This window comes from Zootoca vivipara, chromosome 13, assembly GCF_965207765.1.
Source record: "Zootoca vivipara chromosome 13, rZooViv2.hap1.1, whole genome shotgun sequence".
NCBI lineage: Eukaryota > Metazoa > Chordata > Lepidosauria > Squamata > Lacertidae > Zootoca > Zootoca vivipara.
The window spans coordinates 39,709,995-39,724,832 of record NC_142596.1 but is presented as its reverse complement, the minus strand read 5'-3'; the positions used below and the strand labels follow the sequence as shown (position 1 = coordinate 39,724,832).

The following is a 14,838-nucleotide window of genomic DNA, read 5'->3' as shown; positions in this document are numbered from 1 at the left end:
ACGACTCTGCAGACAGTTCAGATGGTACTGTTTCCTACATAGGAGATTTTACAAAAAGTTCCTCTCCTCCTTTTCCCCTTTGTATTTACACTTGACACAGTCTTTGTTTGGATGCTCACGGGACCATCCTGTTCCACTCGAAAAGCAACTGCTTGCACTGCCCTGTTCTTTTTACTGTTGCAGTTTGTACGCTGGTACCGGAACATACTTCTCGGTGCAACAGTCCGGCGCAAGCAAATCTCAAGCCGCTTTCGCTTTCGAGCAATCATTTTCCTGTGGGCCTCGCGCTGTTTCCGACTCCTCGCTGGAACATACTCAGCCTCAGCAGTATCACCAGATGACGAATGAGGAGCATATTTGCATATTCGAGCTGCTCCTTTGCCACACGCGGGATTCCCGTTCATAATCAGGCTTACAACCCCTGATGTCGAACATGGCTGTGTCCTGTGCTCTCTGCTTACAGCTTGCCTCTTAGTCTCTGGCACATAGCGAAGCAGCTCCAGCATGCTAGATATAATCACTGGATGTGCCACGCTCTCTTCCTCCTTCCATTCAGGCAGAAATAGTTGTAAAAGTGCACTGGTTTGCTGCCCATCAACCAGCTCAGAAGGGCTGTATTTGCCTTCCCGACTAATCAAGTCGGAACTTAACACAAATGGTTGGCAACGCTCTTCCACACAGTACTGTTGGTGGTTAGGATAAGGTGTTACAGACGAGGTCGGTGTTCCCTCATTCTTTTCACTAAGCTCTTTGGCTTGCAGAAAGTTATTTGCAGTCTCTACACAGCTAACTCCGCCAAGTGGCAACACCTCCTTCATACCCAAGTCGGCTATGAGCTCCTTAGGTAAGCTCTGTCTTGTTAAATCATTTCCATTGACTTTTAACACAGTCTTATTTACATTTTCCCTCAGAGGAATCTCCTCTGGTAATCTTAGGGCTCTATCCCCGAGGTCTAAAATAAAACTGTTCTCACTTTTAGAACCTCTGGTGTCTTTGTTTATAGCAGTCCAGTAAATTTGGTTTTGGACTCTCTCCTTTTGGCTTATTTCAAAATGCGCTGTTGTGGGGGCATCATGTGCCAATTGCAGCTCTTGCAGACTGGTCTTCTCTGGCAACACTGATTGCTCTTTGCTTTCCCACTCCGCTGCAGTTTTGCCTGTCTCAGATTTACTAATTAGTGGTTCCTCCTTTATACAAGAAACCCTGGGCCTTTCTACTGACACCACTGTGCCGTACTGCCCTTTATCTTCTTCACACAGTCCCTTCAGAGTTTCATCCTCCCTTTGTTCTGCTAGTAACTGGGCCCTGTTGGCTGTTATGGTGGTTATAACTGACATTCTCCCCAACATTCCGTTCCCCTCAGGATCGGCTTGGGACTCTTCTACTGCAGTTAATGGATTCCCTTTTGTGGAGGTTTGTGCTCTAGTGATAACTTGAACCATAAATTCAGGCTTGGTCACATCATTGCCTATCAGAAATGGTGTATCGATGTTATCCCAGACGCCCACTTTCCATTTTCTCCTCACGCCATTATAACCTATATCCACTTCTGCTACCGGAACCTCGAACTCAGGACCCCATATTCCCTTCAGACTAAAAGTTTGGTCTTTAAGATACTGATCCTGTGTCACACAGTGTGATCTAACCAGACTCACTTCTGCGCCTGTGTCACGTAAACCCAAAAATATTTGATCATTTATAATCACTGGCTCCATAAAGTCTTTAGTAATCCCCTGATCAGCTCTCCAGACCTGCCTTATGTTAACCACAGTCTCTGAGGCACTGACAGTTGATTCTGGGTTACTTTCCTGAGGTGATTTTTTTACCTCAGCTTGGGTTAGCAACTTTACTGACTTTGTAGCCATGTTGGCATTTTGTTTTTTTGCTAATTGCGGGCATCTTGATCTTATGTGACCTTCTAATCCACAAAAATAGCAAGCTATTTTTCTGACTACTGGAGTGTCTGCTTTGTCAGGAGCTCTGTCTTTCTCCCCTTTTTCATAAGGCTTCATCTGCCTGTTCTTTGGCCACTGCCTTGGGACCAGCATTTCAGGACAGTCTCCTTCAATCTCATCTAATATTAGAGCCATTTCAGAGACATTCTGCAGCCTTTTATCTTTAATAAACCAGCGTAGATTCATAGGGACGTATTTATAAAACTGCTCCACACAAATTAGCTGTTTTAACTCTTGGAAGCTTGTCACCCCGCTCCCCTGAATCCACCTGTCCAGCAAACGATCTAGCTTGCTTGCCAGCTGAGAAAAAGTCTCTTTAGGACCTCTTTTCAGTTCTCTAAAGGCTTTTCGGCTTTGATCAGCGGTTAGCCCACAGCGTACTCTCACCCGCTGCTTAAATATCTCATAACTGGATAGTTCAGTATCCCTTAAGTCTGAGTATATTTCACTCAAGATGCCCCATATTTGAGGCCTCAGATACATCATCCAGTCCGCCTCAGCTATTTTTAATTCCTGACAAATGCGTTCGAAACTGAATAGAAAGCTTTCGGCATCATCCCCATTTACATATTTTGGGAACCTTTTGAGGTTTGCTGAGGTAACCTCCACATTTTCTCTATTTGGAGCTACCTCTCCTCTTAATTGAATCTCTTCCAAACGCATTCTCCCCAGCTGTATCTCTTTTTCCATTTGCAACCTCTCCTGTTCCAATTTTAATTTCTCAGACTGCATTCTCTCCTCAGCCGCTATCTTTTCCTTTTCCCTCTCAGCTTCAATTCTAGACATCTCAATTCTCAATCTCATAAGCTCTAATTCAGAATTTGGGCTCCCCTCAGCCCCTTCTGTCCTCTCATCCCCTTTAGCCTCTCTTGCTTTTCTTAAATGTGCCATTTTCCTTCTCTGGAAAATATTGTTTTAAAACTCCCACAAACTTCAACTTTGGTTGTGGATTCAGATCACGACGCTGCCACCAAAAATGTGATGGATCCCCCACCTCACTACTTTAACCTCAGAGGCTCTCCCTGTGCTTCTCCACAAACAGGAGAAAAGAAAAAACCCCCAGAGTCCAAATAGGACTTGTCTCCAGAGTACCTCAGGCTCTGCGTTCGAAACCTATGGCCACCAGTGGGGTCTCCCTCCCTGGGATCCCTACTGCTACAGTGTGCCTCTCCCTTAGGCAACTATGTGGCTCCTTCGGCTTCGCTAACCAGCCCTTTGTATGACAGGAGAAACAGCAAACAGTTTCCTCTTCCCCAGGAAAGCTTTGTTCTCCCCTCTTTGTCACACCTCTGAAGGTACTGAGACACTGCCGAGTCAGTGAACGTTTAAGCACATTTAACTTTATTATTTAACTTATAAACATGAGTTTCTTTGGTTCTTAAAAGCACATATCTTCTTTTTATTTAACACAGTTTTCTTCATACAGCTCCTGCATCCCTCTTTAACACTCTACTCTCTACCAACTCCCTAACTCCCAACTGCCAACTGCCTAACCACCTCTCCCTCAAATTAACTCCCTCCCATTCCTTTTAAAACCCTGGCAGTCCCGCCCCTCAGGAATGGAATGTGTCATTTATCCAGGAGGTTGGGGTTTAACTCTCTGCACCCTGGAGTTCTTTTGCCCACCAGGCCAATCCGTCACACCTGCCATAGGCTCTCCATCTCTGTGCCCTAGTGAATAAAACAATGTGTTTATCTGGCTCAGTACTGTCGCTACCAGGGATGGGAAACCTTTTTTGGCTTGGTAGGCTGGAACCTTCTTGATCCTCACCCCCGCAGACCAACTTTGACTGGTGGGTGGGACAATCACATGGCTACCCAGTCACCTGACATCATGATGGCATCTGATGATTGACAGATGCATTGCCCCAACCACTAGTTAGAGTGGCTGGGTGCTTTCCAACAGCCAGCTAGTTGTCTGGCACCTGGGAGCTGCTTGCACAGCACTGAGTATAGGGCTTGCAAAGCTGGTTTCTGTAGGGTGATCAACTGGCTTCAACCCTGCTTTCTGCGGCAATTGATCATATGATTGACTGTTGCCAAGGACATGTATTCTTAAGGCTCTGATGATAATCGATGAGTATCAATTCTGACCCCTGAAAAATGAGTCCTGACCACTGGTGTCAGCCCCCAATTTGTGTTCAACCAATGGGATTTTTAATAGGTTAGGTTGACGCTTGTGATTATACTCCAAGCAAAACCCGGACATACTGTTTCAGCTGTTATCTTGCATGTGCGTTTCTCATTAACTTGCGAGATGCCCTCACACCAGCAAAACAACAGAAGAATTGCCATTCCCAAGAAATACAGTTGGTGCGATCATTTGTCAGGACATGAAAATAGCAATTCAATCCACCGATATCTCAATAAACAGAACAAGACCAGCATCCATCTCCTTAATAGGACATTAATGCCGCCGATTTGCCACACATGCCATTAAAAACACTGAAGCCTACCTAAGCCTCTCTCAATTGCCAAAGAAAATGCAGAATTTATAGGCCAGGACATAATGACTACGAACAAAAATTTGTTCAATTAGCTGTGTGGGCTTTAATTAAAATTTGTGATTTAGCAAGAAAAAAATGATGAAATAAATAGCTTTAGGCAGCTGTGCCATTTGCAAAGAATGTGTGGCTCAGGATGAGAGCGGTTTAGCACTTGACAGAGTCAGACAGAGATCAGGAAGACTAAAATCCAACTCAGCCATCAAAGTCATTGGGCCAGTCACTCTCCCAGACTATGTCGCAGGGTTGTTGGAAAGATAAAATGTTGGGGGTGGGAGACTACGATGTACACAAACCTGAACACCTTGAAAGAAGGGTGGGGATGAAATGCAATCAATAAAAACAACAACAATTCAAAGCAATTATTACAAGGAAACATCCTCTGGAAATTCCCTGGCAGGCTAAGAAAATCCGATTTTACCTGCTGAACTGAAGCTTACAATCACTGAATCCTAGAGTTGCAAGGGATCCTAAGGGTCATCAAGTCCAACCCCCTGCAATGTAGCACAACCCTGAGGTTTAGAATCTCATGCTCAGTCTACTGACTGAGCTATCCACAGGGCAAATGGGTTAAGCAATATCTCTCTTTGAATGTTCTGCACACCTGATAAGCCTTTTCTGAGCAAGATTGGATTTTCTCAAGGAACAGCCTCAGAACAGTGAGAAAAGCTCTGGGACCCAGGGGAATGAATTGGTACACAACACAGTGCAGTCAAAATAGGGGTCAAATGAAAGTGTGGAGAAGGTCATATCTGGCAGATCTGGCCTCAGTTAGGAAGTAGGAGCCATGGCAGTTTCAGAACAAAGAAAAGGAAACCTTGTTCAGTTTAAAAGAGGAAGCGGGGGAAAAAGATAATAGCAATGCTTACCTCAGAGAACTGCAGCCTTCCAAAATCACTGGGTGGACTTGCAGTTTTAAACACCTTTTTGGGCATCACCCATGTCTCTAAGGTCTCCAGCTTACTGGCAGCCAGATTGGTAGCATGGTGCTTGACAAGGAAACCCTGAAAATGATCAGCAAGGAAGTAGAGTTGGACGGAGAATGGGTGACCCATTGGGTAGTACCTGGAAAACATAAATGCCAATGGAGAAGAGCTTGATTAGCAAGAACAGAGTTAGTGGTTTGGCAGAGGGTGAGGCTCTTACAGCTACAGTGACGCTGAGTTCATTGGAATGAGCATGTGCCGCACTTCTTAAACCTCTGTTTTTAAGCCTGGGTAGGGTGGGGGCTTGGCAAAGGGCACTGAGGTGGGACCCCGGAGACCAAGGGACTCTTGATCTGCAAAAGTTAATTGAGAGTTATTGAGAGCTGCCATTTACTTTCACCACAACCCCTTGGGGAGATTCGGCATTTGGGGGAAATTTAAATGGCAGCTCCCAGACTCACAAACTTTTAAAAATTGCACTGGCTGCCAGCTGGCTACTGGGCTAAGTTTAAGGTGTTGGTTGTGAATTATAAACTCCTCTACAGTACAGCTTGGGACCAGAACACCTAAAATATCCATCTTGCCCCCTTATTTACCCAATTAATCACTGTGCTCTGCAGGAGAGGGCCTCTTGCAGATCTGGCTTCTAATGCTATGGCACCTCCCTTCTGGAATTCCCTCTCATTAAATATTAGACAGGTGCTACCCTTGTTGTCTACATAAATAAATAAAGCTGAAATGTGCAGTCGCAATCCGAGAGTGAGGGAGAGTGAAAAGGGTATTATTGGAGAGAAAGAGAAATGGAGAGTGGAGATTGGCAAGAGAGAAATAGGGACAAGGGGAGTCCCTGCTCATTTTTGACGCTGTCCTGCGCCCACCCGCTTAGCTTCTTGGTCCCTGTTGGCTTGCAGGCAGCTGCTGACACATTAGCCCAGAGGGGAATGTAGATCTTAGCTGCTTGGAGGAGAAGAGGTACTTGCAACCTGCTGTGGACTGAAGGAACTCTGAACTTACCGGCAGCTGTTTTCACCATCAGTGTGGAAGGATGTTTCTGCTCTCCTCAGGCCCAAGCGAGCAAATGAGTGGTACATGGTCAGCATGACGTCACTGATGCTATGGATCCCATCTGGTTCGTCATAGACATTCTCCCAGTACGATCTCAGGCCTGGAGTGCCCGATGGGTAGTTGCCATACAAGTAGTAATCCAGCTGGCCAATTATTTCTTGATTCACCACCGCTTCAAATTTGCGCGCAAAGAAGGTCGGTCTTGTGGTTTGCTGTGTCAATAAGAACAATTTTTTTTTTTACAACACCGTTTCTGTGGATTTTTTTTTTTTTTTGAGGAACACAAGGTTCCCACCTTACACGTCATGGTGATGCAAGAACGGATGTCAGAAAATTCCAGCAAAAACAAGATATAAAAAGTTCAGATGCAGAGAAACCGCGGGGGGCGGGCAGGGAGCCACTTACAAAGTGTCAACACAGTCCTGGCAGGTTGGAAGAATGAGTATCAAAGAGAACCCAGTAGTTTAATTGTGAACTTTTGTGTATGGGTGATTTGCTGTCCGAGCGCAGGGGTTGCCAACCTTTTTTGGGCCAATGAGCACATTTTGAATTTTGAGAAAGTGCTGCTGGCATCAGTCACAAAATGGCTGCCTTGAGCCTGGCATAACACAAATGGCTGCCATGGGTGGGTGCCATAACTTAAAATGGCTGCCATGAGTGGGTGGGTGCCATAACTTAAAATGGCTGACATGGGGGCATGACATAAAGGCTTCAGTGTAAGAGAGGCTGAGTCAGTGCAAACAGGAAATGAGCAGGAAAAGCAAATCGTCTCTTATGTGTTTTTGAGGGGATATTTACTCAGACCTTTTGTGAACACCACAGGATGCGCTGGTGGGTACACTGGTGTCTGAGGAAGCCATGTTATGTTAACAAGTGTTTGGGAAAGTGGATGCTGGTGATAGGGGACTCTTACATTTTTCTATAACAGGCTGAACTGGGATGCTGCCCACGGCTTATGTGTTTCTCTAACACCGCTCTGTTAGACTGTAAAAGACTTCTTTGTTTTCTGCACATTTTTTTTAAAATATAGAGGGATAAAAAAGTGTCAAGCTTGAAAGCGCCAAGACCAAAAGGTGCAACATGCCTTCCAAAAAGTCAACACCACCCGTCAAATTTGCTTTCAGAGTGGCTCCGATTATGTTTATTCTCATCCATTTGCAGCCAGAATGCCTGGAATGCATGAGGCATTCTCACCAGCAAAACAGGTTTACTTTCGGGCAGGAGGTGAGAAATCACTGGCCCTCCAGAACTTGTCGGGCAACCCAGCTACCTGAGAGGCTTAAAACTGAAAATGCCAGCAACCGAACCCGGGACCTCATTTGTGCAAGCGGGAGCCCTCCATCCAGTGTTTGGAATGAACTCGTTTGGTTTAATGAAGTTTACTGAATGTGTTCAAAATTATCTGAACTATGCCTGAACATATAGCTGCCATAATTGCTGAGAACAGAATGTGAACTAAATTCATTTTGGGGTAGGACTTTGACCAGTTTCCAGTTCATCATCAAGTTCATTCTCTTACATGTGTGGTTTTTTTTAAAAAAACGCTTCAGACACATTAGGCCTTTAAGCTTCAAGATCATAATTTCTGAGGAAAAACAGAATCATAGAATGAAAAGATGAGCCAAAAAATAACAGAATTGTAGACTTGGAAGGGACCATGAGGGTCAGATCTAGTCCAACCCCATGCAATAAAGGAATCTTTTGCCCAACGTGGGGCTCAAACCCATGACTCATAGTCTACTGACCGAGCTATAATTAAACAATTCACATTTCACCGTGTGCATGTGTTTTTGGATGTTTTCTTAGCCTTCTAAATTATATTTTATACTTCAGCACAGCAGCCAGTAACATTCCGCACGTTGGTGGGTTGGGGGGGTGGGAGGGAGGCTGAGAGTCATTTGGCTGAATTTGAATCGAACTGTGAACTGAACTAGCTTGTTTTGTAAAGGGATGAAGGTGAACTTGCATGGGTTCCTTTCTGGACATGTTGAGCTTGAACTAGATTCTTTGAAAAACTAATGTTCAAAGCTCTAGTTACACCATGGATTGAAACACCAGATGGAGCTTCTGTGGGAGGGAAGGGCAGCAGGTCTCAGATTCAACCCTTGGCATTATCTTTTAAAAAAGGAAGGAGAAAGGACCAGGCGGCAGTGACCAGAACTCATGGAGAGCTGCTGTCAGGTAGAGCAGACAGTATGGGATAGAGCAGAAGATGCCAGCATGGTGTCATCCAGTTAATGATGGGCTCCAACTCTTATACATAAGAACGTAGGAAAAGACCTGCTGGATCCAGCCTCACGACGGCGTGACTAACAAACCTGATAAGATACCAACTTACCTGAAATCGGTGGAAATCGGCCGGCTTGAAATCATTTGGGGAGCAGCCGCACCAGTCCACAATATTCTTGTACTGGCATTTGCAACCCAGCTTGCGGTTCCAGTTTGTGATGTGCAGGTTGTTGTCCACCATTGTGTTGCAATGAGGGCTGTTTTCCAGGACGGTGTGGAAGAAAGACTGTTGGGAGACAGGGAGAAACACAAAACTCAGTGGGGTCGTGAGAGGACACTACGGTCACATCCATCCCGTGCTTTAACGATACGGTTTCCACCAAAGAATCATGGGAGCCATAGTCTGTTAAGGGTGCCGACCTCACAGAGCTACCATTCCCAGCACCCTTAACAAATTATAGTTAAAGTGGGGGGTAAGAATGCTTAGATGTATAGAGTCAAGCACATTAAGAGATGATTACAAAGCATATGGGCTGAAGAGATCACGTAGTGTGCTGCACTTGTTCTCAAACCATTTTTCTCTGTGGACAGCTTGAAATTTGCTGGTGTGTGTGTGTGTTATTACTATTTTATTTATTTGCAGCATTTATACCTCACCCTTTTGCCAAAAAGACTCTCAAGTGGTATTCGAAAAGGGTACCAAGCTGTGCCGGATTTACGTATAAGCTAAACAAGCTATAACTTAGGGCTCCACTCTCTTGGCCCCCCCCAAAAAAAAATTAAAGAAAAAACCCACTGGATGTAAAATATTCCAAAATATAAGATTAGTTTCACAATTACTTTGCTAAAAGCTAAAATACATATTTTGTTATATTTTGTTATGTGCAAAGAGCTTTAGATACCTATTAGGTCCATAAATTACCACATAGCATATATTCAACACAAAAAAACAGTGACAATTTGTTGTTAACAAAGGACAGCTGGACACATAAAGGGCCCCGTTACCTTCAGTAGCTTAGGGCCTCATCAAAGCTAAATCCATCCCCGGTACCAAGATTATGAAACTCCCTCCCCTTTTCTCTTGAATTTTAGGAAGACAGAGGCTACTATTAAGCTGCTGTGTCAATGCATTTTAAAATGGAATACATTGTTTTCTGCCTTTCTCTGGCTGCTGTTTTAATAATGTAATTGATGTGTTTTGGCATTTTTTATTATTACAAGATCTCTCATTATGTTTCTTTTCGTGTGTGTGTTTTGCTGTAGTGGGGAGGGGATTAACCTTGAGGAAAATTTCCGTATTAATTATTTAAAAATGACAATTCTAAAAGATTTTAGATTTCTGGAACAGGAACGTGGTTTTATAACACCAACACTGAAAAGGGCCACAGGAAGAAGCATCTGAAGGAGGAGATCATATTTAATTCCGTTGTTTTGCATCTAACGTTGCACCTCCAGTCAGGTAGGGTCAGGGTCCTTTCCCCCTCAGATAGATTTCTCAATGTGGTGGAGGCGATTTTCAAGGTCAAAATCTCCCACCAATTAATGTGGGGAAATAGTGAAAGTAATAAAAGAAAAGACAACCACCGCAAACCAAGCCAATTCCTTTCTGTCTACTACCGCTGATTTATTTGGAAGTTGCAATGTGCCCATAGGTGAAAATGACCTCGCAGTGAAAGACCCAGTTCGCCCCTAAGGCAAAAGAAGGGACACGCTGTCTCTTGCAATTATTTCCGAAGCTGCTAAGTCTATTTGCCAATTCAAGGCAGTGAGAAATTCCAATGGGTTTCTTCTTCTTCTAATTATACCACTGTTATTTCGGTGTTTACTTAAATCCCATAGTAATGGAGACTGACAGGCCCTGCATCAACCACAAGGGGCCCTCAGGCAGTTACTGGGGCCCCAGCATCTCTGAGGAGTTTTTGCCCACATTCATAACGGGGGGGGGGGGGCAGAGGATCTGTTTGTTATCCAGAAGACCCCGGATTCAATCTCTGGCGTCTACGGTTAGGGTTGAGGAAAACCCAACTGAAGCCTTGGAGAGCTACATTCATGCTATACATTTAAAGCACCATGGCACCATTTTAACAGTTATGGCTTCGAACAAGGAATTCTGGGACCTGGTTCGTTTTGTCAAGGGTGCTGAGAGTTTTTAGGATCACTCACAGTTCCCTGCGGGAATAGACTTATTGTTATCATACTCTGGGAATTGTAGCTCTGCTGGGGGGGGGGAAGGGGTCTCCTAAAAACTCTCAGCACCTTTAACAAACTACAGCTCCCACAATTCTTTGGGAACAAGCCACAAGTGTTTAAAGCGGTATCATAATGGTTTAAATGTATGGTGTGAATGTGGCCTCGATATAAGGGCAGCTTCCTATCTTCCCATGTCCAGTGAGGCTTTGTTTTTTGGGACAGTGCTGAGGATTTTTCTTCTCCCGGACCTTATGCCCCCCACCACCACCCCGACATTTTGAGCTACAACTCCCAATTTCCCTGACAGACTGTGTGGCTGGGGCTGATGGGAGTTATAGTCCAACACATCTACACATCAGGTTGGACAAGGCTGGGCTAGGTTAACATGAAAGTGGGCTCCCTATTTATTTATCTTTATTCTTATTTTGAAGGAGTCGGATACAAAACCTTGCCGAGGAAATCTGGTGGGTAGAAAAACTGAAACAGGATAAACATTGGGTGGTGAAAAAGCAAAAGGCCTTTACAGAACAGTGAGTTCTTTTGTAAAATATCAACTATAGGGTGATCTACAGACACATGGAATGGCATTAGTATGGTTGACCGCCTATCCCCCTGGACAAGCCCCTTGCCCCCTTTTTAAAAAATGTTAAATGACAGGCCAGTGAATATGGATTTTACGCTTGAATTGTCTAGTTAAACCCATTAAGGCATACATTGTCATTCAGGCAAAAAGCCGGGACTGAGGAGGGGAGGGGGAGAGAAACCTACCCAATTACCCACTGCCCTGTCCTTTTATACTAGCAGAGAAGGCCGCTGCAAAGATAAGCAGAATAAAAGGTTGACAGAGTTGAAAGGGAAGACGATACCTTTCGTTTCCCTTTTAGGAGAAGCAGGATTAAAAGGAGAACATTTAATATATGTGTAAGTGAAAAGGAGAAAGGGGATCAGTCATCTTCTGAATGCATTAAGGTCTAGTGGACAGAAGAAAGATGGATGTCACCTACACACTAAATATAACTTTTGATCACCGTTACTAATGAGAATGACAGAGGAAGAAAAAATCCAGTTAATGCAACACATAATTTATGGAATCCGCCGTCACAAGATGCTAGCATCGGACATGGGCTTTGTGACAATTTTGTCCGTCTAGTCCAGCATCCTGTTCTCATGGTAGCCACCCAGATGCAAGCAGGACCCGAGCACAAAGGCCCTCTCCCCTCCTGTGGCTTCCAATGACTGGCATTCAGAAGAATTTCGGCGTCTGACAATGAAAGCAGAGCACAGTCATCATGGCCAATAACTGTGGATAGCCCTCTCCTCCATGAATTCATCTAAACCTCTTTTAAAGCCATCCAAATTGGCAGCCGCCCTGCAGGAGGGAGTTCCACAGTTTAACAAGGTGCTGCATGGAGAAGTACTTTGTTTTCTTGGACTCTCCCAAAATTCAGCTTCAATGGACATCCACGAGTGTTATGAAAGAGGGAGAAATACTTCCCCCCAGCCATTTTCTTGATGCCACGCGTAATTCTGCAAACTGTATCATGTTGCTTCTTATTCACCCTTTCTCTTAACTGAAAACCCCATATGCCACAAACTTTCCTAATCTCACAGAACTTAGGCTACCATTCCCTATCTTGTTGCCCTCTAGATCAGGCATCCCCAAACTGCAGCCCTCCAGATGTTTTGGCCTACAACTCCCATGATCCCTACCTAAGAGGACCAGTGGTCAGGGATGATGGGAATTGTAGTCCAAAACATATGGAGGGCTGAAGTTTGGGGATGCCTGCTCTAGATGCTGTTGGACTCAGCCAGTGTAGCCAATGATCAATCATGGTGGGAGCTGTAGCCTGCAAATATCTGGAGGGCAACAGGTTTGGCTGACATAGGCTGTTCATTTTGATAGCTAAACTGAGTCTCCCTGTTCAGTTGCTGAATGCCAGCTGCTGTGGGACAAACATTGGCTTTAGGCTTATGCAGGGCTTTTTTTTTATCTAGAAAAAGAGGTGCTGGAACTTGTTGAGCTTTTTTCAGGGCGAATGCAGCCGTGGCAAAAATGCCTCCCATACTTAGTTCCAGCGAATTCCAGCTGAAAAAAGGCCTGGGGGCCTCTGGTGGAATGCTAAAGGTTGGACTAGGTGGACGTTGGGTCTGATCAAGCAGGGTGATTGTAACATACTTCTTCCTCATGGAACAAAAAGAGAGCTCTGCTTGATCAGAACAAAGGCCTGTCTAGTCCAGTATCCTTCCTCCACCCTCCCCAAGGTGGCCATCCATCTGCCTGTGAGAAGTCCAAAGCAGGACAAGAGAGCAACAGCATCCCCCCATCATTTCTCACCAGGGACTTGCATTCAGGGGAATACCACCTCTGGACCTTGGAGGGCAGTATACATGATGAGGAACCACACTGATAGCCTTGTCCTCCATGAACTCAGGAGGAACAGCCGGCAAGAATTCTGCTCCCTCCACAACATACCAATCAGGTTCCGTCACCTGAGGCAGCTTCCTCACCCTGTCTAATGATAGGGCTGGCCTTGATTTTTAGAAAGGTAATGTATGTTAAAGTGCAGCAGCTTCAAAGCAACCAACCAACCAATAACCAAAGGAAAAAGCCTTCCATAACACTGCAAGTTTGCTCACCTCAGCTGGGAGTAATGTGTAGGAGTAGAACCTCTTCATCTTCGTCACCAGGTCATCATTAGAAAAGGTGATATATTCCACAAACTTCCTGTTCAGCAGGAACCAGTCTGACCCGCCATCCACCGTTATTCCTTCCGGAATCTTCCGGTCACCGAGGCGCCACATGTGGGTATCACATTCCAGGAAAAGCCTGTCCAGCCCTTGCTTTCTAATAAACCTGGAGAGGAGGAAAAGGAAATGTTAAAAATATACGTAACGAGTAAGAAAGATAGAGACTCTTGAACATATGTGATTATAGCAGGAGGTAAAAGGGGGTGGGGGGAAAGAGAGAAATAAACCGGCAGTGGAACACCCTCCACAGTGAAAAATGTCATGCAGATTGTCTGTGGGATAGAAGATTCACCAGCAGCAGGTACAAGAAAACAGAGGATAGCAAATAAGGGACAGTTAGCTCCCTTCTCTGGCTGAGTACACACCATACAATTAAAGCATGTGGCTTTGCCCAAAGAATCTTGGGAACTGTAGTTTCTTAAGGGTGCTGTAGCTCAGTGAGGTGCAACTACAGTTCCCAGCATTCTTTGGAGTGGGAAATGTGTTTTAAGTATATGGTGTGTACACTGACTCTCTCTCTCTTAAACATTGTAGTAAACACATTTGTGTACCTTCCTGGTTCCCACGAAACTCTGGTGCTTAAGCAGTTGGCATTCTTATCCTTGATTGGAATTTATTTCAAAAAGCAACAGAGCCCAGAGAAAGAAAATGGGCTGTTTTCCAAATCTAATTAATGAAAAACAAAGGCCAGACATACGAGCCTCTCTGTGCGTTAACGGCGCTTAGAGGACAAAAGGGAAGATAAGAAGTTGAGAATTTTTTATTTCATTTTATTTCCATAGATGAGCTCCTAATTCCACATTCTATTATAAAAGGGATAATGGAAATGTCTTGCAATTTTAATGGGGTGTTCTAGAATCTCCAAATACAATATTTATGCAATTCTCTGCGAAATTAAATATTCATGCATGTGAAAGTTCAGTCATTTATTTCTATTATTTGGTGATGGTGGTGGGGACGCCTCTGGGGGGGGGGAAACAATGTTTACTTTGAATATGCAATTTACATGAATTATTTTCAGGCCCCCAGAACTCTCCTCAGACACACACCCTCAGCCCAGGCCACACTCCTCACAGCACCTATTATTACTATTATTACTTATTAAATTGGTATACCGCCCTATACATGCAGGTCTCAGGGCAGTTTCGACATAAAATCACAATATAAAGACACAAAATACATAATGAAAACAAAGACAACCCAATACATTCCTCCCCCCTC

General features: G+C 44.5%; 1 protein-coding gene across 1 annotated transcript in view; it reads right to left on the bottom strand.

Moving 5' to 3' along the window:
- Positions 1-14,838, bottom strand: part of XYLT1 (xylosyltransferase 1) — a 188,971-nt gene that overhangs the window by 11,237 nt on the left and 162,896 nt on the right. The window contains exons 7-10 of the mRNA XM_035130694.3: positions 13,507-13,723; positions 8,789-8,965; positions 6,400-6,662; positions 5,329-5,524 (exon numbers count right to left, since the gene is read on the bottom strand). Of these exons, the coding sequence (XP_034986585.3) occupies positions 5,329-5,524; positions 6,400-6,662; positions 8,789-8,965; positions 13,507-13,723 (853 nt within the window). The remainder of the gene's footprint in view (positions 1-5,328; positions 5,525-6,399; positions 6,663-8,788; positions 8,966-13,506; positions 13,724-14,838) is intronic.